This window comes from Tauraco erythrolophus, chromosome 3 (assembly GCF_009769465.1).
Source record: "Tauraco erythrolophus isolate bTauEry1 chromosome 3, bTauEry1.pri, whole genome shotgun sequence".
NCBI lineage: Eukaryota > Metazoa > Chordata > Aves > Musophagiformes > Musophagidae > Tauraco > Tauraco erythrolophus.
The window spans coordinates 67,133,585-67,154,524 of record NC_141467.1 but is presented as its reverse complement, the minus strand read 5'-3'; the positions used below and the strand labels follow the sequence as shown (position 1 = coordinate 67,154,524).

At 37.1% G+C, this 20,940-nt stretch overlaps 1 protein-coding gene across 1 annotated transcript in view; it reads right to left on the bottom strand.

Moving 5' to 3' along the window:
• Positions 1-20,940, bottom strand: part of PREX2 (phosphatidylinositol-3,4,5-trisphosphate dependent Rac exchange factor 2) — a 181,531-nt gene that overhangs the window by 38,469 nt on the left and 122,122 nt on the right. The window contains exons 27-34 of the mRNA XM_086609368.1: positions 18,878-18,972; positions 16,846-16,928; positions 16,438-16,528; positions 14,780-14,908; positions 8,671-8,712; positions 6,171-6,388; positions 3,098-3,200; positions 755-898 (exon numbers count right to left, since the gene is read on the bottom strand). Coding sequence (XP_086465494.1) covers positions 755-898; positions 3,098-3,200; positions 6,171-6,388; positions 8,671-8,712; positions 14,780-14,908; positions 16,438-16,528; positions 16,846-16,928; positions 18,878-18,972 — 905 coding nt within the window. The remainder of the gene's footprint in view (positions 1-754; positions 899-3,097; positions 3,201-6,170; positions 6,389-8,670; positions 8,713-14,779; positions 14,909-16,437; positions 16,529-16,845; positions 16,929-18,877; positions 18,973-20,940) is intronic.

Sequence of the window (20,940 nt, the reverse complement as noted above, 5' to 3'; positions counted from 1 at the left end):
ACCCTCCTCAAAACCTTCATTTGTATGCCTGACTTCTGCCTATTCCACACAGACCCTGGAAGCCTTTTACAAGGTACGGAGTACTTTCAGCTCCCTCTGAAATCAAAGGCGGCTCAAGGCAATCAGCACCTCGCATTCACCATTTCAGTGAATCAAACTCCACGCTCCTGATGCCTGTAATGACACTGCAGCTAATGCAGGCTGCCTGCAATTTATGAACAGTCTGAGCATCAGTGCCACCGTTCATCACTTCAGTAACGTTTGCAGTGTCACAACTACAAAAGCCTGAAAATGTTATTTAAGTCTTCATAATATTTTAAAGAGACAGAGTTCTAAGGGGATAACAATTTAGTCTTTAAATTTGAAGTAACAGGAAAAGATAACAATAGCATTTTGAACGCAAAACACTTCTAAAAGCAAGTTTCATGGTCTTACTGTAGTCCACTAATGTCTACAAAAAACAAAACAATATTGATGAAAGAGGATTCATTCTTTGGTGTTGGAATCCTCTAACAGTTATAAACTTAGAAATGTATACTCAAGACTACTTTTCATCAAAAACCTTAGCATTTCTTAAATTCATATTTTAATTCTTAGTACTCCATAGATGCCCACATTAAACAACATATTTAAATATAAGCATTGTACCCTTATAGTTACAAAGGATTTAAATCAGAGTGACTAAGTAGGGTTCTAAAGAGAGTTAAATATTATGTGAAGAAATGGGAGGGGAGGAAATCAGAACTCAAGTTACCTTGTGAAAAAAGTACTGGGTGGATTTTAAATCCCCCTCCATTCTTCAGTCTTTGAGGAAGCTGTTCAAAATGGTAACTATCAAGGTAGAAGTAAACCTTCAGGGTTTGCCGGCTTCCTTCTGCTTGGTATGTGATCGGTACATCTAAGAAAACGGTCAGTGTTACTGTCTCGTTAAAAGCAATGACACGTCCTTTTCCAGAAACGTGCACCCAAAATTCACACAGTTAGATAAAAATCTCTACAGATACAAAACTAACGCATGCGGTACTTTACATCATACTCAGAGCTGCTGTAGTCACTTTTGGTCTATCCATTATCAGGAATCAGACAAACAGAAAAGCAATGACTATTATCTTTGCCAGCCTGTCAACGACAGCAAAAATACTACGCAAATAATGTAGTTGGTAACATCCTACTCATACTCCCTGTAAATCTGAAGAAACATCTACATACAGCACATAGTTTGAAATCACTGGAAGGATACCTTTAGCCATATTTCACATGCCTCCCTCGGGTGCATGATGTGTAAGGTCAGTGTGATACACAGAGTCAGATTCTCCTCAGATTTGCGTGGGATAGAACGCAAGTAAATATACAGTAGCTACCAGCATATTCATTAAATTATTATTAAAAATCAGGACTCAGCTGAGAAAACAAACATATTATGCTAGAATATATAGAACTGTAAGAGCACGTTTCATTACACTTTGACAAGCTAAATGTTGTCATACAGCAACTGGTGCAGAGGTCAGGGCAACTAGCAGTATTACAGTGATTCCCCAAACATACACTGTGTATATTATGCCAGATGATTAACATGTAATGACCATGAGCAAAAGTTGACAAAAATTTGCTGTTTAGCTAAATCTCTCAAAGGAAGTTACTTTAATTCAATTTAAGCTTTGTATTTATTTCCTGTTTAAGTATCACTTCCACATATAAGTCTCTAAGTTGAAAGCGGTAACAATAAAATTTAGTGACTGGCATTAATAATATTATCATGTCGTTTTTATGCTGTGTGCATAAATTACTTTGTACCTAAATGGAAAAGATTCTGAAGAAACATTTTTCACTATTTTTGGTAATAAGAAAAATACTTTCTTTTATTGATTATGCAGAATCATAAATGGAAAAACCAAATTAGCCAATTCCTTGTCTTCTGTAACCATAGTCAGGATGACTGTGGTGGCAGCACTTAAACTAAAAGGAAATACAGAATTTAGTACAAGCCCAGACCACACGGACTTTCCATTTATCTCTGTTTTAGCACAGACGCCTCAGCTGGAAGACACAGTAATGCGAACAGTTCATTATATAGGTACGGGGTTAACTCCCCATCAGGGGGCTCTCCTGTAGCTCTGGTTCCATGTTATTACCTGGCTCGGCAGGGCTTCTTTTTAAAACAAACAGTCTGAACAGCGTCCTTACTTGAATTATACAGAAATAAATACGGTCTTAGATAGGCTAATTCCTACCTGACTACCAGCCCTGCGTTACTGAATTCTTCAGAGCATGGGCAGCTTTGTGGAGGAGCTCTGTCTCTTCTGGTTTTGGTTATTGCAGAAGTTCTCTCATGTGTGGTCTCGATCCGGCAAGGGAATTGTTTTAGAAAAGCTTGATGTGAAGCAGACATGCTTTCCTCCCTTCCCAGGGGAGTTATGAGACTTAGGAAAAAATGAGAGCTTTTTGCTCACTAAACAAAGTTCTCTGCAGGAAAACCATATTAATAAAGGAGTGGCTGAAAATGAATGAAGGGTACAAACAGCAAACTGCAGAGATGGTCCCTTCCTGCGAGCTGGGCGAGTATTGGGAGGAAGGGTTCAGGACCCTGAATGTCTGCACCAGCAGGTCTCAGAGGAAGTTTCTTCCACAGTTTAAAGCTATTTCAACAGTATTTGCCATCTCCTTTCAAGGAACTCTTCTAAGATCTACTTTGTCTTTCAGACGATGAAATGGTTTTTATGCTTCTCCATCGCATCTCAGTTGCATTTCTCTATTAAGACCTTCAAGCTTATTTTACACATGACTCTTCAATAACAACTAGATTTTCCAGGGACTTTCCTGATGCAGTCACATACTCCCAGTGGAAAATTCAGTTAAGCAAACAGTTTTGCCCCCAAGGTTACTGACATTGCCAGATAGTGATTCTGCATTGTCATTGATGTTAGTTGTATTTCAGGAAATCTAGGAATATTAGGAGAGCTACAGATCTACTAATTCTACATAATCCCAAATTATATAATATTCCCTGTGGGAGGTAATGTTCTAGGAGAGAAAAATGTTAGAAACACAGAAAATGTTTCTGAACAGTAAAGCCCAGATACTAATTATAATTACTCACTCGCAACTAATGGTTCTGGCTCTGATTGTCTGAAGTAAAAAGTAACTTTTTCCAAGTCAAACAGTGCAACCAATGTATCTTCTAGCATGGCTTGCTCATCAGCCTAAAAAAGGCAAAAGAAAATGTGAAATGGTCATTTCAGCCAGATGTTTTCCCTACCGGAAATAATATGAGAGCAGGACATAAAAGTCACTACAGAATGTTACACAACATTTCACTGGTGCACTGTATAACCTAATTAACTCATAGATAATGTCAATATCTTTGTTTCTATTGGCACTTTCCCTTTCACTGCTAGTCCAAGATTATTAAAATGAATGTTATTGTTTCATATAGTAAATTAATAGGTAATTTATAGCTACCATTACTTCTCATGGCTTTTAATCAAACAATACTGTAATTATTTTTTATGTAAGATACTAGACTTCATCAACTTGTCTTGACACGAGGTCTAGCTTGTAAATTAACAGAGGGGAAATGTGAAAAACAAATTATTCTTTTTAGCAATTTTCTTTAAAAAATTCCATAACTTTAGCATTTCATTTATAAACAACAGATGAGAGTTCATCGTGTCCACTCTAAGCACCAATAATTGAACCAGTGGCTCAGAACAAGCACAGCTCAGGGTGACTTGCACGTTCACCTACCAAACTGTAGATGCAAATTAAGTATACAGAGATGTCAATATTCTGATTTGCACCTATGGTTCACTCTGTGTACTCCTGAGCTAAAGAGAGAGCTAAAGAGATCTCGACTAGTTTATCAAAAAAGTTTCAGAAAGTATATTACCAACTTCTCAGGACACTTCACTGAACCTTTTAAAAGGAAAACGGCCATCTACAAGTATGGTTACCTTGAGTTAAACATGCAGAGCAATTATAGCAGAAATCAATAATCACTTAAAGTAGTTCTATTCTTTATACAGCCCTCCCCTAGCACCTTGAGTTAGCAAGAGCCAAATGGAAATCTGAGGCATGCATTTTTCCTCCTTTAAGAACTGAAAGAGTAGGAAGGCAAAGAATAGTAAACTAGCTGTCTATGAAATGAGAACAAACTATAGGTTACTGAATTATAGAAAGGAAAAAAAACTCCACACCATTATTTTCCCTGACCTATATAGTGAACAAGCATTCCCTGTTGTATTTACGAAAAAGCAAAGTTGCTAGAAATACTTTGTCTCTGGGTTCCATTTATGAAGTCTCTATGGACAGAGTAGTTTTATCAGCAGAATAGTCTGAACACCATTCTGTGACATGGGAAATCTCTGCACAACTGTTCATTCTTTACTGAACTCTGGCCATAACGAGTGTAATTTCCTTCAAATATCCTTGTTTAAAATAACATGGATCATTTCTAGGCAAAATAGTGCTGAGAAGGTATTGAAAAAGTTGCTTTTAAATACTTTTCCCTTGGTTATGAACAGTTAGACACAAGAGACTAAATTTAATTTTATTTTATTTTAAATTCAACAATGCATACTGCTGGTATGAAGTATGGTATTTTATTTATTTTAAATAAATGGTATTAATGGTTTAAATATGGTATTTTATTTATTTTAAATTCAACAATGCATTCTGCCCAGAGAAGTTGTGGATGCCCCATCCCCAGAAGTGTTTAAGGCCAGGCTGGATGAGGCTTTGGGCAACCTGGTGTAGTGGAGGATTTCCCTGCCCATGGCAGGGGGGTTGAAACTAGATGATCTTTAAGGTCCCTTCCAACCCTAACCATTCTATGATTCTGTGGTATCTGATTACGCGAAAATAGCTACATAGCATGCATTTTCACTACAAAGAAAAACCAGAAGTATTCAGTGCTGTAAAGACAACAGTTATTTTGTGATAAAATGACGACTAAGCACATGGAGAAACATAAGACAGGTACCAATTGAATTTACTCTTGAATTCTGAGGACTTCAGCAACAGGACAGTTGTTGGTGCTGCATGGTGCTAAAAAGCATCCAAGACTCAAGACACGAGCCCGAGCTCCCCTGACCGTGCTTTCTTCGCATACTCTTCATGTGGATAAAGAGCTCTCCTGTTTCTTTCAGGCACTGTCTTCATCTGTGTTTAAGCTGCACATCTCATTGTGACGTGCCCTGTCCCACGCAAGCTCATGTACGTCCCTCAACTACCTGTGATGTAGTTGTTCACCCCAGCTCAAGCCAGTGCTCTCCAACAATACCATAGACTAATATTTTATGATTGTGATTTAGAAATACCTTTATTTTTATTGATCTCTTCTGCTTCTAAAGCTTATCAGGACCACTCGTCAGCAATTTGCTGCCCAGAAAGAAGACCTTTGATACGAGGAACATGGTCTGTTATTTGCGTGGACTTTTATACAGTAGGATGTATCAAATCAGTTATTTTCAGTGAGCAACTGCAGAGTTTGAGAAGAGTGCCACGGAGCAGGCTGCGCAGACTACTTCGCAGTTCTTCAGGTTAGCAGGAACCAGTCTAGTGCGAGAAGCAGCTTAAATAGCTGAAGAAGCACTTTGGATAACTGGGATCAGAGGACTACAAAGCCATGTCCATGTCCCTTTTTTATTTGTTTCTTAAGCCATAGCTCTTCACTGAACCTTTTGAAGAAAGAATAGATTTGCCATTGCCCTGACTGGCTATGAAGATCTGCCCTATGACAGAAGCAAAACAGACTAACATGTCTAGTCCTTCAACTACTACAGACCTATTGTTTGTTGGAGGGAGGAGATGATGAAATTATCCAAACCAGGTATTCTATTTATTTTGCATTGCTGCTTATTGCAAACGGAATTTACCATCTAATACTACATTCACTCCTAAGGAACAGCTACGATAGTGGTGGGGAGTCAAGGGTAAACTCACTATGTCCTAACTCAAAACAAACATAACACTGTCTTTGTGGAAAACACATTTCCCATATCACAAATAAACCTTTCCTGTATCTGTAATTATCTAAATCACAGATTTTCCAAATGGCAGCTAATTAAGTAACAAGCTAAGCACAAAGGACACAGAAAATCACATTTATAACTAAGACTGGTTCAGGGAACAAACATGGTCTGTGGCCAAGCATGCCACATGAGGAGTCTTACCAGATTAGGCGAGAGCAGGGACTGGAAATGAAGAAGAAGACCCGCACTGGCTATCTGTTCCAACCACCTTCTGCTGGCCTCCAGTGTCTCCATTTCATATTCTTTGTTGTTGTCAAACATCTGATTTAAGGCCACCATTAGTTGCTCTGAAAAAGCACAGACTGTGGCCACTAGGCTCTGACAGAAGACCATGTCTCGCCTCAGTTGTATTTCGCTATCTGTGATGGGTAAAAGCCAAAAGAAAAAAAGCAAAAATGGAGTAAGACTTTAATTAACAGCAAAGGAACTGGGCTGGATTTTTTTTCTTTGTTGAGAAAACAAGTAATTTTAATGTAAAATAAATTACAAGTTTACAGCCTAATGTTATTCCCAGTAAATAGTACTCCACAACCAAAACTGCCATTTTCCACATTAAAAGATTATTTTATAAATCTAAAATTATATATAAACATTTTGGAATGTTTACATTTAAACATTAAACATGTTTAAAAATGTTTTAAATTTGGAATTTAAAGTAGTTCTTCATAAGCAATGTATATCTTGTAGATTTTAATGTGCACGCCATCAATTCTATGTACTTCTGATGTTACAAGGTGACGGATGTGTGTCAGATCTCTTTGCTGCAATGTGAGAACCAGCTGGGCACAAAAACGGTTACTTTCCACAGGAAAGCAAGGATAGTCAGAAGCTCTTAACATGACTGCATCATTTGGTCAACTCCACAGTTACCAGCTGGGTAGGGCAGATGAAGCCTGCCTGCCGTAAAGTGCGGACAGGGCATATAGGAGTGTGGCTACCAGAACATCAATCTGTCCAAATACAATATATATATGAATATGAAATCTACAAAATAAGCACAGAGCAGCATCATATACCCAGGAGGCAGCAGAGATTTATGGCATCAGGAAAGTCCAGGACAGCTCCCTAGGTAGAAGTCTGTGGAACCATTAGCAGCTAATTTAAATTAGGGACTAGCTAACCTACCAATTTATTCTGGAGGGCACAGGCATTAGATTAGCTAAAGGTCAAAAGACTTAGAAAAGGAAACATGTTCTTAATAAAGCACAAAATTGTGATAAATATTCAGTGCTTCCTTCTTTTCTGAAGGTCTACAAGTATTTTTATCATTATGAGCTATTAGGCAAACATCAATCGCAAACAGTACAGGTAGATTTAATTTTTCTCAGAGCAAGAGAAGATCAAATGATATCAAGGTCTTTCCAAAGCCTAAAATCTTTGTTCTCACTTTTAGATTCCTCTGCTCTTAAGAAGTTTAACTCTTTTCCCATCTTCTCTGAGGAACTGGTAAGACTTGATGACTGGATCAGTCAGCAGAAATAATTCTGTACTCACAAAATTAATACTGACTTTAAAAATATTCTTTTTCTTGGACTTAGTATTTCCAAAAGTAACTCCATTCTGTCTGTTTTTCTCCTAAGATCTTCTTCGATCTTTTCTTCGACTATTGATAATAGTGACCACTCTTTTTCTATAATTTTGATTCAATTTTCCAGCCTCAGGATCTCAGGAATGTTTTCCATAAATGGTCTAATCACTAGTGCTTCTGCACCATGACTCATTGCTTTTTGTTCTGATTATTAAAATTAACCTCTCTCTCCACAATCTCTCAAGTTGTGCAAAAGCCAGTACAGACGGAATTTTCATCTTTAAAAACTCCACCCGTGTCCAGCTTCAAAAATCCCACTGGCTTCTCCACGGTCAAAAGCTTCCCAATGTCACAGCAGCCCTCAGGGATTTAAACCCAACATACACTCTCTCCTCACTTTGCTCAATTTTATCTCTATTTGTCTAACAGCAGCTGACTTTCAGTGCCTTCCTCGGTATTGCCTGCTTCTGAAGCAGCTCTCTTGAGTCTCCAACTCCTCATTTCCAAATCTCATTTAATACTACTTGAACATCAGATACTGCATACGACAGCACTTTAGGCTCTTTTTACCAAGAGATTTTTATACCAACTAAACTACAGAACTTACAAACTTATAAAACGATGTAAATAGGGAAAACTAATTTAAAAAAGTCTGGGGTGTTTTCTCAGGTAATTTCTTATTTTAAAACATTGAGGAATTACTGAAAACTTTTATATTATTTGGAAGAAATCTGACAAAAAAAGAAAAAAGAAAGCAAATTGGAAAAAAAAAAAAAAGAAGAAAACCAGGAGAAGTACTGTGCACAAGCTCAGTATTTAATAGTTAACTTCATCTGCCAAGATCCAAAGTAAATGACCAGAGAAGGTATTTTGCACCAAAAAAAAAAAAAAAAACCAAACCAAAAAAAACGTTCAATGTTTGTTAGAAATGTCTTTGGAATTGTTGTGTTCTTCAGGAATCCTCACTGTAAACACAGGGATAAAGTTGTTGATTATCAGGTTATCATATCCGGGATTTTTCCCCTTTCTCTAAACACAGTATTCTGTCCAAAAGAAAAATAAAACTCAAACCATCCACGTTCATTTCCCCCACTCCCAAAACAGCCAAATTACCTGTATACTCAAGAAGTGCCAAGAGTATTCGTGCCTTCACCTCTTAAAGAAAAAAGAAAACATATTGAGGTCATGGTTAAAGTGTTTTCATCAACATAATAATGCATTTGCAGTTTCTGATTTTATACCAGCTTAACTTCGATTTCTTGTATAGACAATCCTGATTTATACCTACAAAACAGTAATAAATCTCAACTTCACTTCATTTTACATATGACTTGATAAAACTGATAATAATCAAAAGCACCAGCACTGAGCAGGACACATGAAGAGGCAGCTGCTATCTCAGAGCACATGTGTACCAGCTGGCCAGTGCAAGTCCACACATGAAGAATTCCAGTCTCAAAACTTTGAAAACCAAGACCGTTTTTCACTGATTCCCACACTACCTCAATTTTTCTTTTTTTTTTTTCCTTTTTCGTTTCCCTCTCTCATTCCATACTTAAAAATCTCAAATTATCCTGATTCTAATGTATACCAAAGCATCCAGGAAAAATACAACAGCATTTTCACTTCATTCTCAGCCTTCAGGATTTTACTTTGCTTCAAACATTTCTTTTCACTTAATCTATGAAGTAAAAAGGTACAGATTTTAAAAAAGTCTTAATTTACACAGACAAAAATTTGGTTTTATTTCTCTTTACACTGTTGTTGGGGTTTTTTTTTCCCCTTTTTTTTTTGCAAGGGCAGGGGGGCTGGGTCTCAAAGTTTGCAGGCTGAAGGAAGTGATTCTTCCTCTCTACCACAAATTGTGTACAAAACCACAAATTTAAATGTGTTAACCACTCCTGTAAGGAACGGGCACATTAAAAAGCTGCCATAACCTTAGAGAGTGTCAAACTTCCAGCACACCAGTTGTCCTGCAGTAACTGCCTGTAGGAACACACCGCTACTACACGTTTTCACATCTTTCCAAACTTTCTTTCATACACCAAATTTTCTATGCAGTCCTATTCTAAGCCCTGCTCAATGGACTAGTAGAGCTGCTATGGGGTATATGGACAATAGGACAATTTGGGAATATGTTGCCCCCTACTAAAACTAACCTAATAGGTTTGAAATCTGAATTGTTTGACATTTGAATATAACTCAGACGATGGAACTGACACTGAAGCTGACTGTATCAACAGCACAGTCTAGATTCTGTGTATACTTGAACACATCTATGAAAAGCCAGAATCTTCCCCAAAGGTGATTATGCTTAAAAAAAGAAGAAAACCTTTCAAGTCTGATCTTCGTCCATGCTGTACATGCACTGTGAAAAGAACTGGCAGTGCCTATGCTTCTGAAATGCATGCCCACCATATCTCAAATAACAAGCATCAAAAACCACTCTAAATTACTGGTTATTCTTGAAAATTGCCTGGTGATAGGTCCTTGCCTTAGCCGTCTGTCTTTTGAAAAAAACCTTACAGAGATTAATAACTTGGAATCTTGAAGTCTGAACATAGCTTAGCAACTGAAAATACAGTATAGGGAAATACAGCTTTTATCTGAAGAGTTTAGATACATTGAGGCTATTACTTGCAGCTTGGTTCATATGAAATTTATTGGATCTTTGAATTCAAAATCATCTGAGGTATCTATAAATAATGATTTCCTGCTTATGGGAAATTACGGGACACTGCAACTCTCCTTTATCATTGCTATAAGTCTTCTCCATTTCAAAATATACCCACAGGCAAGAGAGTATTTTCAGATTATTTGTATAAGTAGAGACTTTCCTGGGGTTAGAAGAGAACAAATTCCAAATGCTATGGAAATTTTCACCCTTCTTGCTACATGGTGTATGGAAAGGAATAACTCCCTAGCAATTTCTCATTACATTATATGATTTGTAATGCAAGATGGCTTCAACTTCTTTTAGTCTTAAACATTCTTTTGTTTCCCCCCTCATCCTATTCTGCTATTCTGATCTTTGCCAGTAAAGGCTAGATTTTAGTTTTGTTTCTCACATCTGAAAATATTTTTGAAATAACACTGAGATTCACACTGCCTGTTTTATGGTTGAAGTTGAAATACATTTTTTCTACCTTTAATGACTGAATGGCTCCTTCGCACCTCACTCCTAATTTAAATTGAAATACATGTGAACTTTCTCAATTGCATAGGATTTCCTGATTAAACTTAAAATTATTGTGCTAGCAAAACAACTGCACTTTCTCATACAGTTATGTGACTAGCTGACTAGAAACCTGACTTGCTCTAAAGCACCTCTTCTTTTGGCCAAAAATCTTACCTTTTTTTTCTTTGGGAAAACACAGCTACAAAAATTTCTCCTCCTCTTATTTCTCTTTACACCTTTGTGTTGTTATGCTGGCCAGTTTTGGTTTTACTCTCCTTCTGAAGGTCCTCTTCTTTCCATCCATCTTGTTGATTTTTCTGGTTCCTACCTGAGTCATCCCTCAGCTTTTCCTCTTGTGCTTTCCAATTCTCATGTTACATATCTCATGTACATCCAAAATCCTGCACCTACATTATTCTTTCTCCATTCAGTGGCCCTGACTACTGCTCTCTCCCACTCCAAAATCAAGCAGTCCATCTTCAAAGATCTGCCTGTGCCAACAACTTGTCTTTATCGGTTTAACTATTTAGTAGGCCCAGTCACTCCAAGAAACAACTTTTATCATTTCTTTCATTACTTAGCTCCAGAGAAATCCTCCTAGAATCTGTATGCTATTTCAGAGAACTCTTCAATTCTATCAACTCGATTAGCCTTCTAGGGCTGCCTTTTACTGTAACCAAAGAAAACTTTTATTTCTCTAATGATATGGTATGATCAATGAAATGAGACAAAGCAATCTCCACATATGTTTTAGATTAACCGTCAAGAAAGGTTTGGTTGGGTTTTTTTAAAAATTGTTCTCCCAATTCCAATACTAATAAAAAGAAAACTGACAGACCAGCACGATCATCCTCAAGGCATTTTGAGTTTTCCCCTTTCTTCGTACTTATTAAACAAAGTAAATAAAAGGAATCCTAAGATCTATGACTTTAAATGTCTCATTCTTTCAGGGCTCCCATGTCTCCTTCTGTTTTAAAGCACTAATCACTCTGATCTAATACAACACTTTCTACAATGCAACAGAATAAAGAGTAAAAAATTACAATAACCTGTAATATTCTTATGAAAGTAAAAATGAGTCAGTTTTCAATAAGGAGATGCATTTACTGAAAGCATTCATCCCTACTTTAGAATTCATCAATAATGGTAAAGTATGTTTACAAAATTGGAGGGTTTAATTACAGTTCTTTTCTCCATGGTGAACTAAGTTCTATCTGTCTTCTATTTTGACTACTTCCTCTAGAACCTGCTAGAAGAGACAAATATATCTGCTTTCCTCAATTATGAAAATACTGTCTTTTACATATAAACAAACATGAACATTCTTCTAAAATCCCACAAATTTGTTCAACTTATTCTCATAAGCCCAATTAAGCAGTCAAATTAGGGGACACCTTTTGTTTTCTCCTGGATCAGGTGAATACAAGGGAAAACAGGGAGGTAAATCACTATGCTATGTGTTAACGTTTTCCATCAGGAATAGCTCAGAGCTGTACTACTGGTTCTACGTATCCTGACCATTTGTGAGCACAATGCGCAATGGCAAGATTGGAAAGAAGAAAACAAGAAATGAAGATATGAAGGGAAAATTTAGCTGCTAAAGCATTTTTAAGCCTACTTCATGCTCATCTGATTTCAGTTAGATGCAGCTGGTGGTTGTGTCTCAAATTTAATTTATACAGGCCTAAGCCTGTCTAAATAACAGCAGTCTCCCAAAACTGCCTGAAGGGCACATTTCTGCCCTGAATCTTTTCAACACTGAATTACATATACCTGTCCAGACATGCCTTGGAAACTAAGGCTTGAGAAGTAATTATTTACTTCCATTCTCCTGTTTCTCCTTCATGCTATTTGTGCCAGGGACTCCACAAGAGCCTAGGCTTTCAGGTATCCTTTACATCACACCAACTCCTTGGTCCCACAGGCAAATAAAAATTATGAGGAAGATGTAGATTCTCCAGAGTACTTCTCAGGTACATGTGTTAGTGATACCAGGTTGAGGGGGGGAGAAGGGGGGTGGGGGCAGGAATAGGAATCAAATTAAAGAAAATATACCACAAGATGATAGAAAGATTTAAAGACTGATGGTGAATAAACGACATAAAATGATCATTTTACATGTAAACCCATGTATTTGGTTAAGAAGATGGCACAGAAGCCAGCTGTTGGAAATCTCTGACAAAAGCTCAGATGCTGTGGATGGAAAGGGAGAGCCAAAAATATTTAAAATGGGCAGACAACTTCTGAGACACAGTGACGAGGGAAGGTAAGGCAGAATGTGTGCTCTCCTTGAACAGCACAAGAATAATGCCTTTTGCTATTTAGTTCTCTGAACCATGCACCATTCACAAGCACTACAGTTGCAATAGTCAGTTACTGTAATTTATTACAAGAGAAAGCCTTTTTTGATCCTAATTTCTAAAACGCTATAAAATGCCAACAGTTTTATTGCTCTGTAAACATCAAGATTCCTTCTGATAAATATCATCATTACATTATAGTTGCATTATAAAAAAAGGTTTGTATTACAGAGAGGCAGCAAGTCATTTGGACCTTCCTGAACTCTCCCACAAAATTTTGTGGTAGATTAAAAACCAAATTTATCTGAATAACCTCAGTAAAATATTGTGGGTATATGACCAATGTTGAAATGAGTTAAGACTATTAATTCTATTTATGGGCAAACAACTTATGTGAAAATGGTCTGTTAGGCTTGGCTTTAGAAGGGAGTCAATGCAGGACTGTTAAAGACTCATTTCCATTCCTCCTGAACTGTGAAAGAAACCATGATTAATCTTTGAATATAATTCAGTGTAGGCTGAAGATACATCTGAAGAAAAAATGATCCAAAAATATTTATTCATTTTTCACTCAGTGACAGCCACTATTAAACTAAAAGAAGTAGTCTTAGTATTGGAGAGTTAATTCACTGTGATTGACTCCAAAAATAGGAGATATTTTTGTGGTTGTTTTTATAATTTTCTAACCCAGGGTCTGAAAATATGATTGTATCTAAAATGAAAAATACCAAAAGTCAGAGGAGTTTGTTTGGTTTGGCTGGTTGGGTTTTGGAGGTTTATCTTAATAAAACTTATCACAAAGTTCTTTTCCAGTAATCTGAAATTTAGCAGTTTCTTTATGGGACACCATGGAAATTAGCCAACAAAACACAAGAAGCTAAATACACACACAATTCATTTAAAGCTAGACCTGACACAAGTTTTTGTTCCCACGTAGACTCCTAGTGCAAGTAGTTTTATAAAAATAATTTTGCTCATTATTTCTGTTTCTCTATCAAACAGCACAGGAAATAAAGCAGAAGCTACAAACAAGATCTTCTGGAGAGGAAATCCCAGTTACTATCTTATGAAGCCAGGGGAGAGAGCAGAAAACCCCAGCTCACATTGTCAACTGGTGGTGAAGAGGAGCAGAGTACTAGGTAACTTTTAGACAGTGGTGGGAAGGAGGTCAAGGAGGAGGAGTGATAGGATCAGTTGTGATGGAGTAAGCGAAAACCAGTGGAAAAAGTTTGGCTTCATGGCAGAAGAGGGAGCATGATTTTAGAGGAATAATGATTCCAGATCAATGACTGATAACAGCAAGATATAGGACAAAAGTTGTCCTACAGAAGCCTCATGCTTCCACTTAAGATGGTAGAAAAAAAGGGAGTTTAATTTCAAGGAAAGCCCCGTTTTGGTGTGTCATCCCACGAAGTTCTGTAACAAATCAGTCAAGCCCACTGGACTTCAGCAGCAACTGAAATAACGTAGCACATGCAACATATGGTTCGTTTGTTTTCACTTGTCAGAAGAGAGTATTTTCTCTTCAGTATCTGAAGCCAATAGGGTGAGCACGAGACAGCTGATATACACTCCACTCACCTGGCTAGTGAGAACACAAAAGTCCTGAAATTCAGGCATTTCCCAGAGACTACACTGTGTTCAGCAAACACTGCCTGGCTGCAACATGAAGCAATTGTATCTTTCCCCTTCCCTTCTCCAGGCTCTCTATCATTAATGAAGTGGTCATGTTGTTCTTACTAACCTTCAACAAATTTTCTGATATTCTGGGCAAGACTTCGGACGCTGCTGGGGAGGTTCCAAGGGTCTTGCTTGATGTGGAGTCGTAGCCTCTTTGGACAGTTAAGCTTTGGTTCCATTTCCTGCTGAAACTCTAAGCAAGGACAAAAATTATATTTTTCTGCTTAAACCTCCTGAGAAAACCACAGTAAGACACTATTTCTTCCTAAATGTTTTCACAGCTCAAGGGGTTGTCAACTTATTTAACCCTAGTTAAAGCTAGGACAGGCCTAACAGTCATACTAAGCTCCCTGCTTAGTCAAACAGGAGAGAGTGAGCAACATTCCCAAACATGATTCTTTCTGAACAGGTACATAGATAGAAGGTACCTGTCTCCATGGAGTAAGCAGGACCCTGGAACTTTTAGAGGCAAAATTAATTCAAACAAAATTAAACTTAAACCAAAATTACTTATTGCTTAACCTAGTCCATCATTCAAATCATTTAAGTGCTCCTTCTACGGTTCATGAAGACGGTGCAGATCAAGAAAAAAATATCTGGCATGGCCACATCTTGTATCTAACTGAATATTTATTACACCACTGAAAGGATAACATTTTGTTGTGTGAGCCTGCCAGGTACTTAATCTGAAACACTGAGAAAGACAAGAGACCAGAAATGCTTTAGGTTCGTCTCTGTTATCTTGGTCCCAAAATAAGGGGGAAAAAAGAGAAAGTGGAGGTTCTACAGTCTTCCACGCAAATTCAGTGAGAGGGAAGTACTTCAGGCTTTGTAAAACCAGATAATTAGGGTACAGTAACTGTGCTCTGTTGACTTCAGTGGGATTTTGGTGATTTATAAAAGCCAAAGATCTACCCTCTGGCCACCTAAAATTGATTTTCTTTGCCTAAAGACACATGCAGGATCAATAAACTCATAACCAAACCTATTATACATATTAATGCAACATTCAATCTCCCACTGAGCTTTTTTCTTCTTTAAAAAAAAAATAAACCACAAACAAACAAAAAAAAAAAACAACCACAACCTCGATTCACTGAAAGAAGTCCTTTGCATTTTTCAACACAATCTTATGGCTACCACCAGATACCTATTTATAAACCTACACTTAAGCAGCTATGTGAGCGTTAGCAGAGTATCTGAAACTACATACAAGATTTTTTTTTAAAGAATAATACTTATACATGCATATATTTTGCATAAATATTATTGTGACTACACATTTACATTTGCAAATTATTTATAAATTACGTTCACAGAGAATATAGCTACAAAAAAAAAAGAATAAAAATCTGGCATTTGTAATAAAATAGATCCGAAATGGCTTCAGTAGTTGAGAAAAAAATACAATAAAACCACCTGCAATATACAAAACCTGTTTCTTGCTTCAAAAACCTCAGAAATTCTACAGTCAGAGTCTACCATTTAAAGCTGACTTTCCAACAAACCTGAAATCCTTTCATATGTTGTACAATAAAAGCGTAAGCCAGTTTTCAGCTAACAATAAGATCTACTTAACAAAGATTTCAACAATCAATTATTGCAGAACACGCCAAGATTAAGCAAAATCAGTTCTTTAACACCCAGCTCAAGGAGTAGATGGCCATATCCATGTACCCTTCAAGCTGCCTTTTGATTCTCATAGATAGAATTAAATGTTACCTTGGAGGCCTCGACCGGGTGTAAAGTATTTTGTCTGCTCAAAGGCCCTCATCACAGCTGGTCCTTTCAGAAGATTGACAATTGAATCGACCTGTTGGGATCAAGGTTTTGTGAGAAAGATCTTTTTTACAGCAACAATTAGAAATTCTTTCTTTAAGAAATATGAACTACAGAAAAGCAGCTTTGAATTCTTTCTTACCTAATGGCTGCAGTTAAAGTAACAAGTTGGGGAATGTCAGACTAAACCTAAGGACCTGTTTTGAACTATTTACAGAAAACTGAAGGAGAATGAGTAAATACATACCATCCCAGTAAACAGTGGAAAGCAAAAGTAAAAAGAAAAAGAAGTATTTGCTAAAGAGCAAAGCTCAAACATTAGTATCAATGCCAAGAAAAATATTCTCATACTTGACCAAAAAGATGCTCCAAACAGCTATGGAGCTTGTCCTGTTTATCATGGGAGATTCGAACACTTAAGGGAAGCTCATCGCCTGAAAAATATTTTAAAATGAAAAATTGTTTAGAATTTTCATCATATTTTCCAAAATCTTTATATCCTAGATAATCTGCTTTGCACACAGACTGATGCTTAGGCTTTCAGGATTATAGTAACCATTCTCCCTACATATTTTGCATTTAGTAGTCACTTAATAATGCAGAAATTGCTCTTAGAGAAAGGACCATATTCAAAGCACAACTGGACACGGTCCTGGATAACCTGCTGTAGATGACCCTGCTAGAGCAGAGGATTGGATTGGATGATCTCAAGGGGTCCCTTCAAATCTCAACCATTCCATGACCAGAACACACGATTCTTCTGCACTGGAGAACACCCTAAACACCAGATTAAATGACTTAGTGTGAACCTAATATAGCAGACCACAAAGTCACTGAAATGCATTCACCATAAAATTTTTACAGGACTCTACAGACAATTCACAGTCTAATGAAATGGTTCTGAGATTTTAGTAATTCAGACAAAACACAGCATCCAAATCCTGTATTTGAAATTAAGCTTTTAGTAGTACATACCACATCATCTCCTGAGAGAGTACAAAGGAGAAGGACTCTCCTAGGTCACTGCCCTCAGCCACTCGCTCTCTCAGGCAACAGGTGATGCAACCTGAACTCTCAAAAGCTGTGAAAAATTGAGCTTAACACTGGTTTTCCTCCTTGCTTTTGCCATGACAGATAAGAAGCAGCCACTTCATAATTTATAATCCAAATTTATTCATGGTCAATCTAGAGTCATTTTTCTTATGTCAGTGAAACACTTAAATAGCACTTTTCTCTCTCTTTTTTTTTTTAGCTCCTTTAGATGTCCTTACAGCCAGTAGTTATAACCCTTCACAGGATTTTAACTGCAACAGATGGAGCACAGTGACAAAGAGCCCTGATCTGGAATTAACCAGGTTAGCTTTGGAACTAGGAGAAAATTAAGTCATCAGGAGAGTGGGAGTTTCACTGAGCCGCAGTATTTATTAACTCGAACAATGTATCTGTGCTTGGCTAGCACAGACTCACTATTTTAGGCACCTCAGTTGTTCTTCAGCTTGATGCTGCACAAGTGTACATCGGTCATTTATATCTTAAATTAAAGATACAGATCTTGAGTGTCCTCTTTTATTAACAGTTCTTTATGTCCTTCATCCTTTCCTCTGTATCTACTAAGCTCTGTATGTATCATTTCTGGAAAGGAGCTGCCAAGAATTGCATTATTCACAAGGTATCTCAGATACCTTAGATAATGTCATTAATACTTTCCTGTCCCAACTAAAAATACCTCTCCTGGCACAATCAGCAATAAAACTTGCCTTCTCTATGGCCAAGTCTCACTGGTGGCCCATATTCAACTAATATGCCCAGTTCTTTCTTTTCATAAATCGTTCCCAAATGATAAACTCCTAGCTCAGAGCTAACGTTTTTTATTATTAGTCCCTGAGTATATGACCTTGTAGTACATGCAGTTAAACCCATCTCATTCCTGTTAGCAGCTGCATTTATTTAACTTCAATTTGTCATGGCATAAACAAGAATGCGCTTCTATGTGGTCTCACATTCCTTCCTACAAACATACACAGCCATATCCTGCCATCCGGGTGCTGACGCAGGCTGGGAGAGCATTCCACACTCACCTAAAATGCTCCTTACTCTGTGCAACATAACAGACTGTCAAGGTCAAGGCATTAAAGCGGTTAAATGCAGTGACTCTAAGAGCTCTAATTCAGTCTATGCACAGAGATGCTGGAATGTTGGCTTGCTTTCACAGCAGGACTCTTAAGTGCAGCACTAGCTAGGCAAAAGCAAAACAATACACTTCTATTACCAAGGAGGATGCCATTTTTTAAAACAGAAACAACAAAACTGCAGGCAAATGAAAAGCGTAAAACTGAATAAAAGGAACAGATGACAGATTCATAGCTGACTTTTCTAAACATACCTGAATCCATTTCATCACTGTGAAAATAAGAACTGCACTGACTGCTACAAATGCTGGTGAATGAGGCAATGGAGTTCCTATTGCTGTTGCAATCGCTTGGAAAAAAAAAAACAAACACAAAATCAAAAAAGGAAGTTAAGTAATGTCTTTTAACACAGGCTCTGTATCAAAGTTATGGAAATTTTTTCCCTTTTAAATTTAATGATGAGATGGTCTGTACAATTCTTTATCAACAGTAAAGATCCCTATACTTAGGCTATCATTTAATTTGCAGTTCTGATAGGACTCAGAGGACCAGATTCCCAAAATAGATGATTCAATTGTCTCCCTTCACCTTGCATGTGAACAAGCACTTGCAGAATGATAATATACACTTTCAACTCAAAACAACCCACTTTTCTTACACAAGTGACAGTTTTTGAAACTGTGGCCTCAAATGTTTTAGTAACCCCACACTTAAATTCTGTACTCACAGTCCATAGCTAATACAAACGATGAAATACTCTGGTTTATGACTAGCAAACTAGAGTCCATTATGGGTCTAGAAGAGATTTGATCCATCTGAGTAGCACCAAAACCTTAACTAAAAGCTATTTTTGCCTAAAAATATAGCCAGCCAAAACATAGTTTATGATCCCATCTCTTCCAGCTGTTTGTTTTGTTAGAGATGTACAGACATTTACATCTGTGACTTCAGTGAAAAGTTCTATGCATACAAAACGTTTCCCACATTGGTCTAGTAAGGCAATTTGGGGATTAAAATGTGTAGGGTTTTTTCTGCTTTCTTCTCTCAAAAAAAATAGCTCTGTACAGAAAATATATGGAGAATATACCTACTTCTGCAGCATAAACAGAGAAAAACATAGCCTTTTGTACTAAAAATCCTATTAAGATAAATTTGAATTTGAAGTCTTCAGAGTTATTTAGTCCCATGAAGATCATTTAGTTTCAACACAGGAAATGCTTAACTAATTATCCAGCAGAGGGAGTCTTAAAAACCCAAGTGAATACAAGATGATGTAGAAGCGTACCTAAAGGATATTTATATATAATGATTTGTTTTGGTTTTATGAATTGGGTGTACCCATTCACCAAGATATACACATCTATATGTCATATATCATGCTGCAGTTACACATGTACCCATGTGCTCCCTACTTGTTTTCTTTTTTTTGTAAATACAGAAGTGATCTTTTACTAGATTGGGCATATTGATTTGCATTTCTTGGCTAATCTATATGTTTTGGACCTGTAGCCAACCAGGTAAGTGAATGGGGAAAACTTTTAAATGAAGCAATATGATATAGTTACAATCATATCCATTAAGTAGATGAAAAGACATCAGTAACAACATGTTCCTAACAGAGGGTGAAAAGTCCCAAGGAGTATTAAGAATTTCTGGCTGGATATTAAGAAATGCTTTCTAGCTAATTCTAATCACTTGTTAAAGTCTCCAAAGGGAAGATGAAGGTTATTTAAAACTAGATTGTGCAAAGCATGAGAAAATAAAACACAGGAAAATGAGAAACAGATTAGATGTATTTGCTATATCATTCTGCATTTTTATTGTGTTCTATTGTAAGGTTTAGAATGAGACCCTAGAGCACAAAATGAGAGCATTCTAACAGCTGAAATTAGCCGACTAGTTCTAATAATAACCAAAGTGGCATTATGGGATGTGGAGATTTTCAGTATTGCCTAATGTAATTATTTAAGCAAAGAAACAAAAAATTTCAATCTCACTCCAACAATTGTTCTAAACTCACAGATTTTATGATTATTCTGCATATGGAGCCCTAGATTTTATCATTCCTAAACAGCCAAAATGAACTACAAATGGCTGGAATCAGAATAAAGAAATATTTTAAATGAAATGACACTCATGTCCTAAGTCACACCTTATTTCTCCACATACAAATCTTGTGCCAAGTGGGGCACTTCCCAACTGGAGCAAGCGCAGGCCACTGAAGCGGCTCCTGCACAGTCAGTTTGACACATCATGGACACGCAGAAACCCCTAAACACACTTCAGCTGGAAGAGCACTTTGCTTGTGTGTCCACAA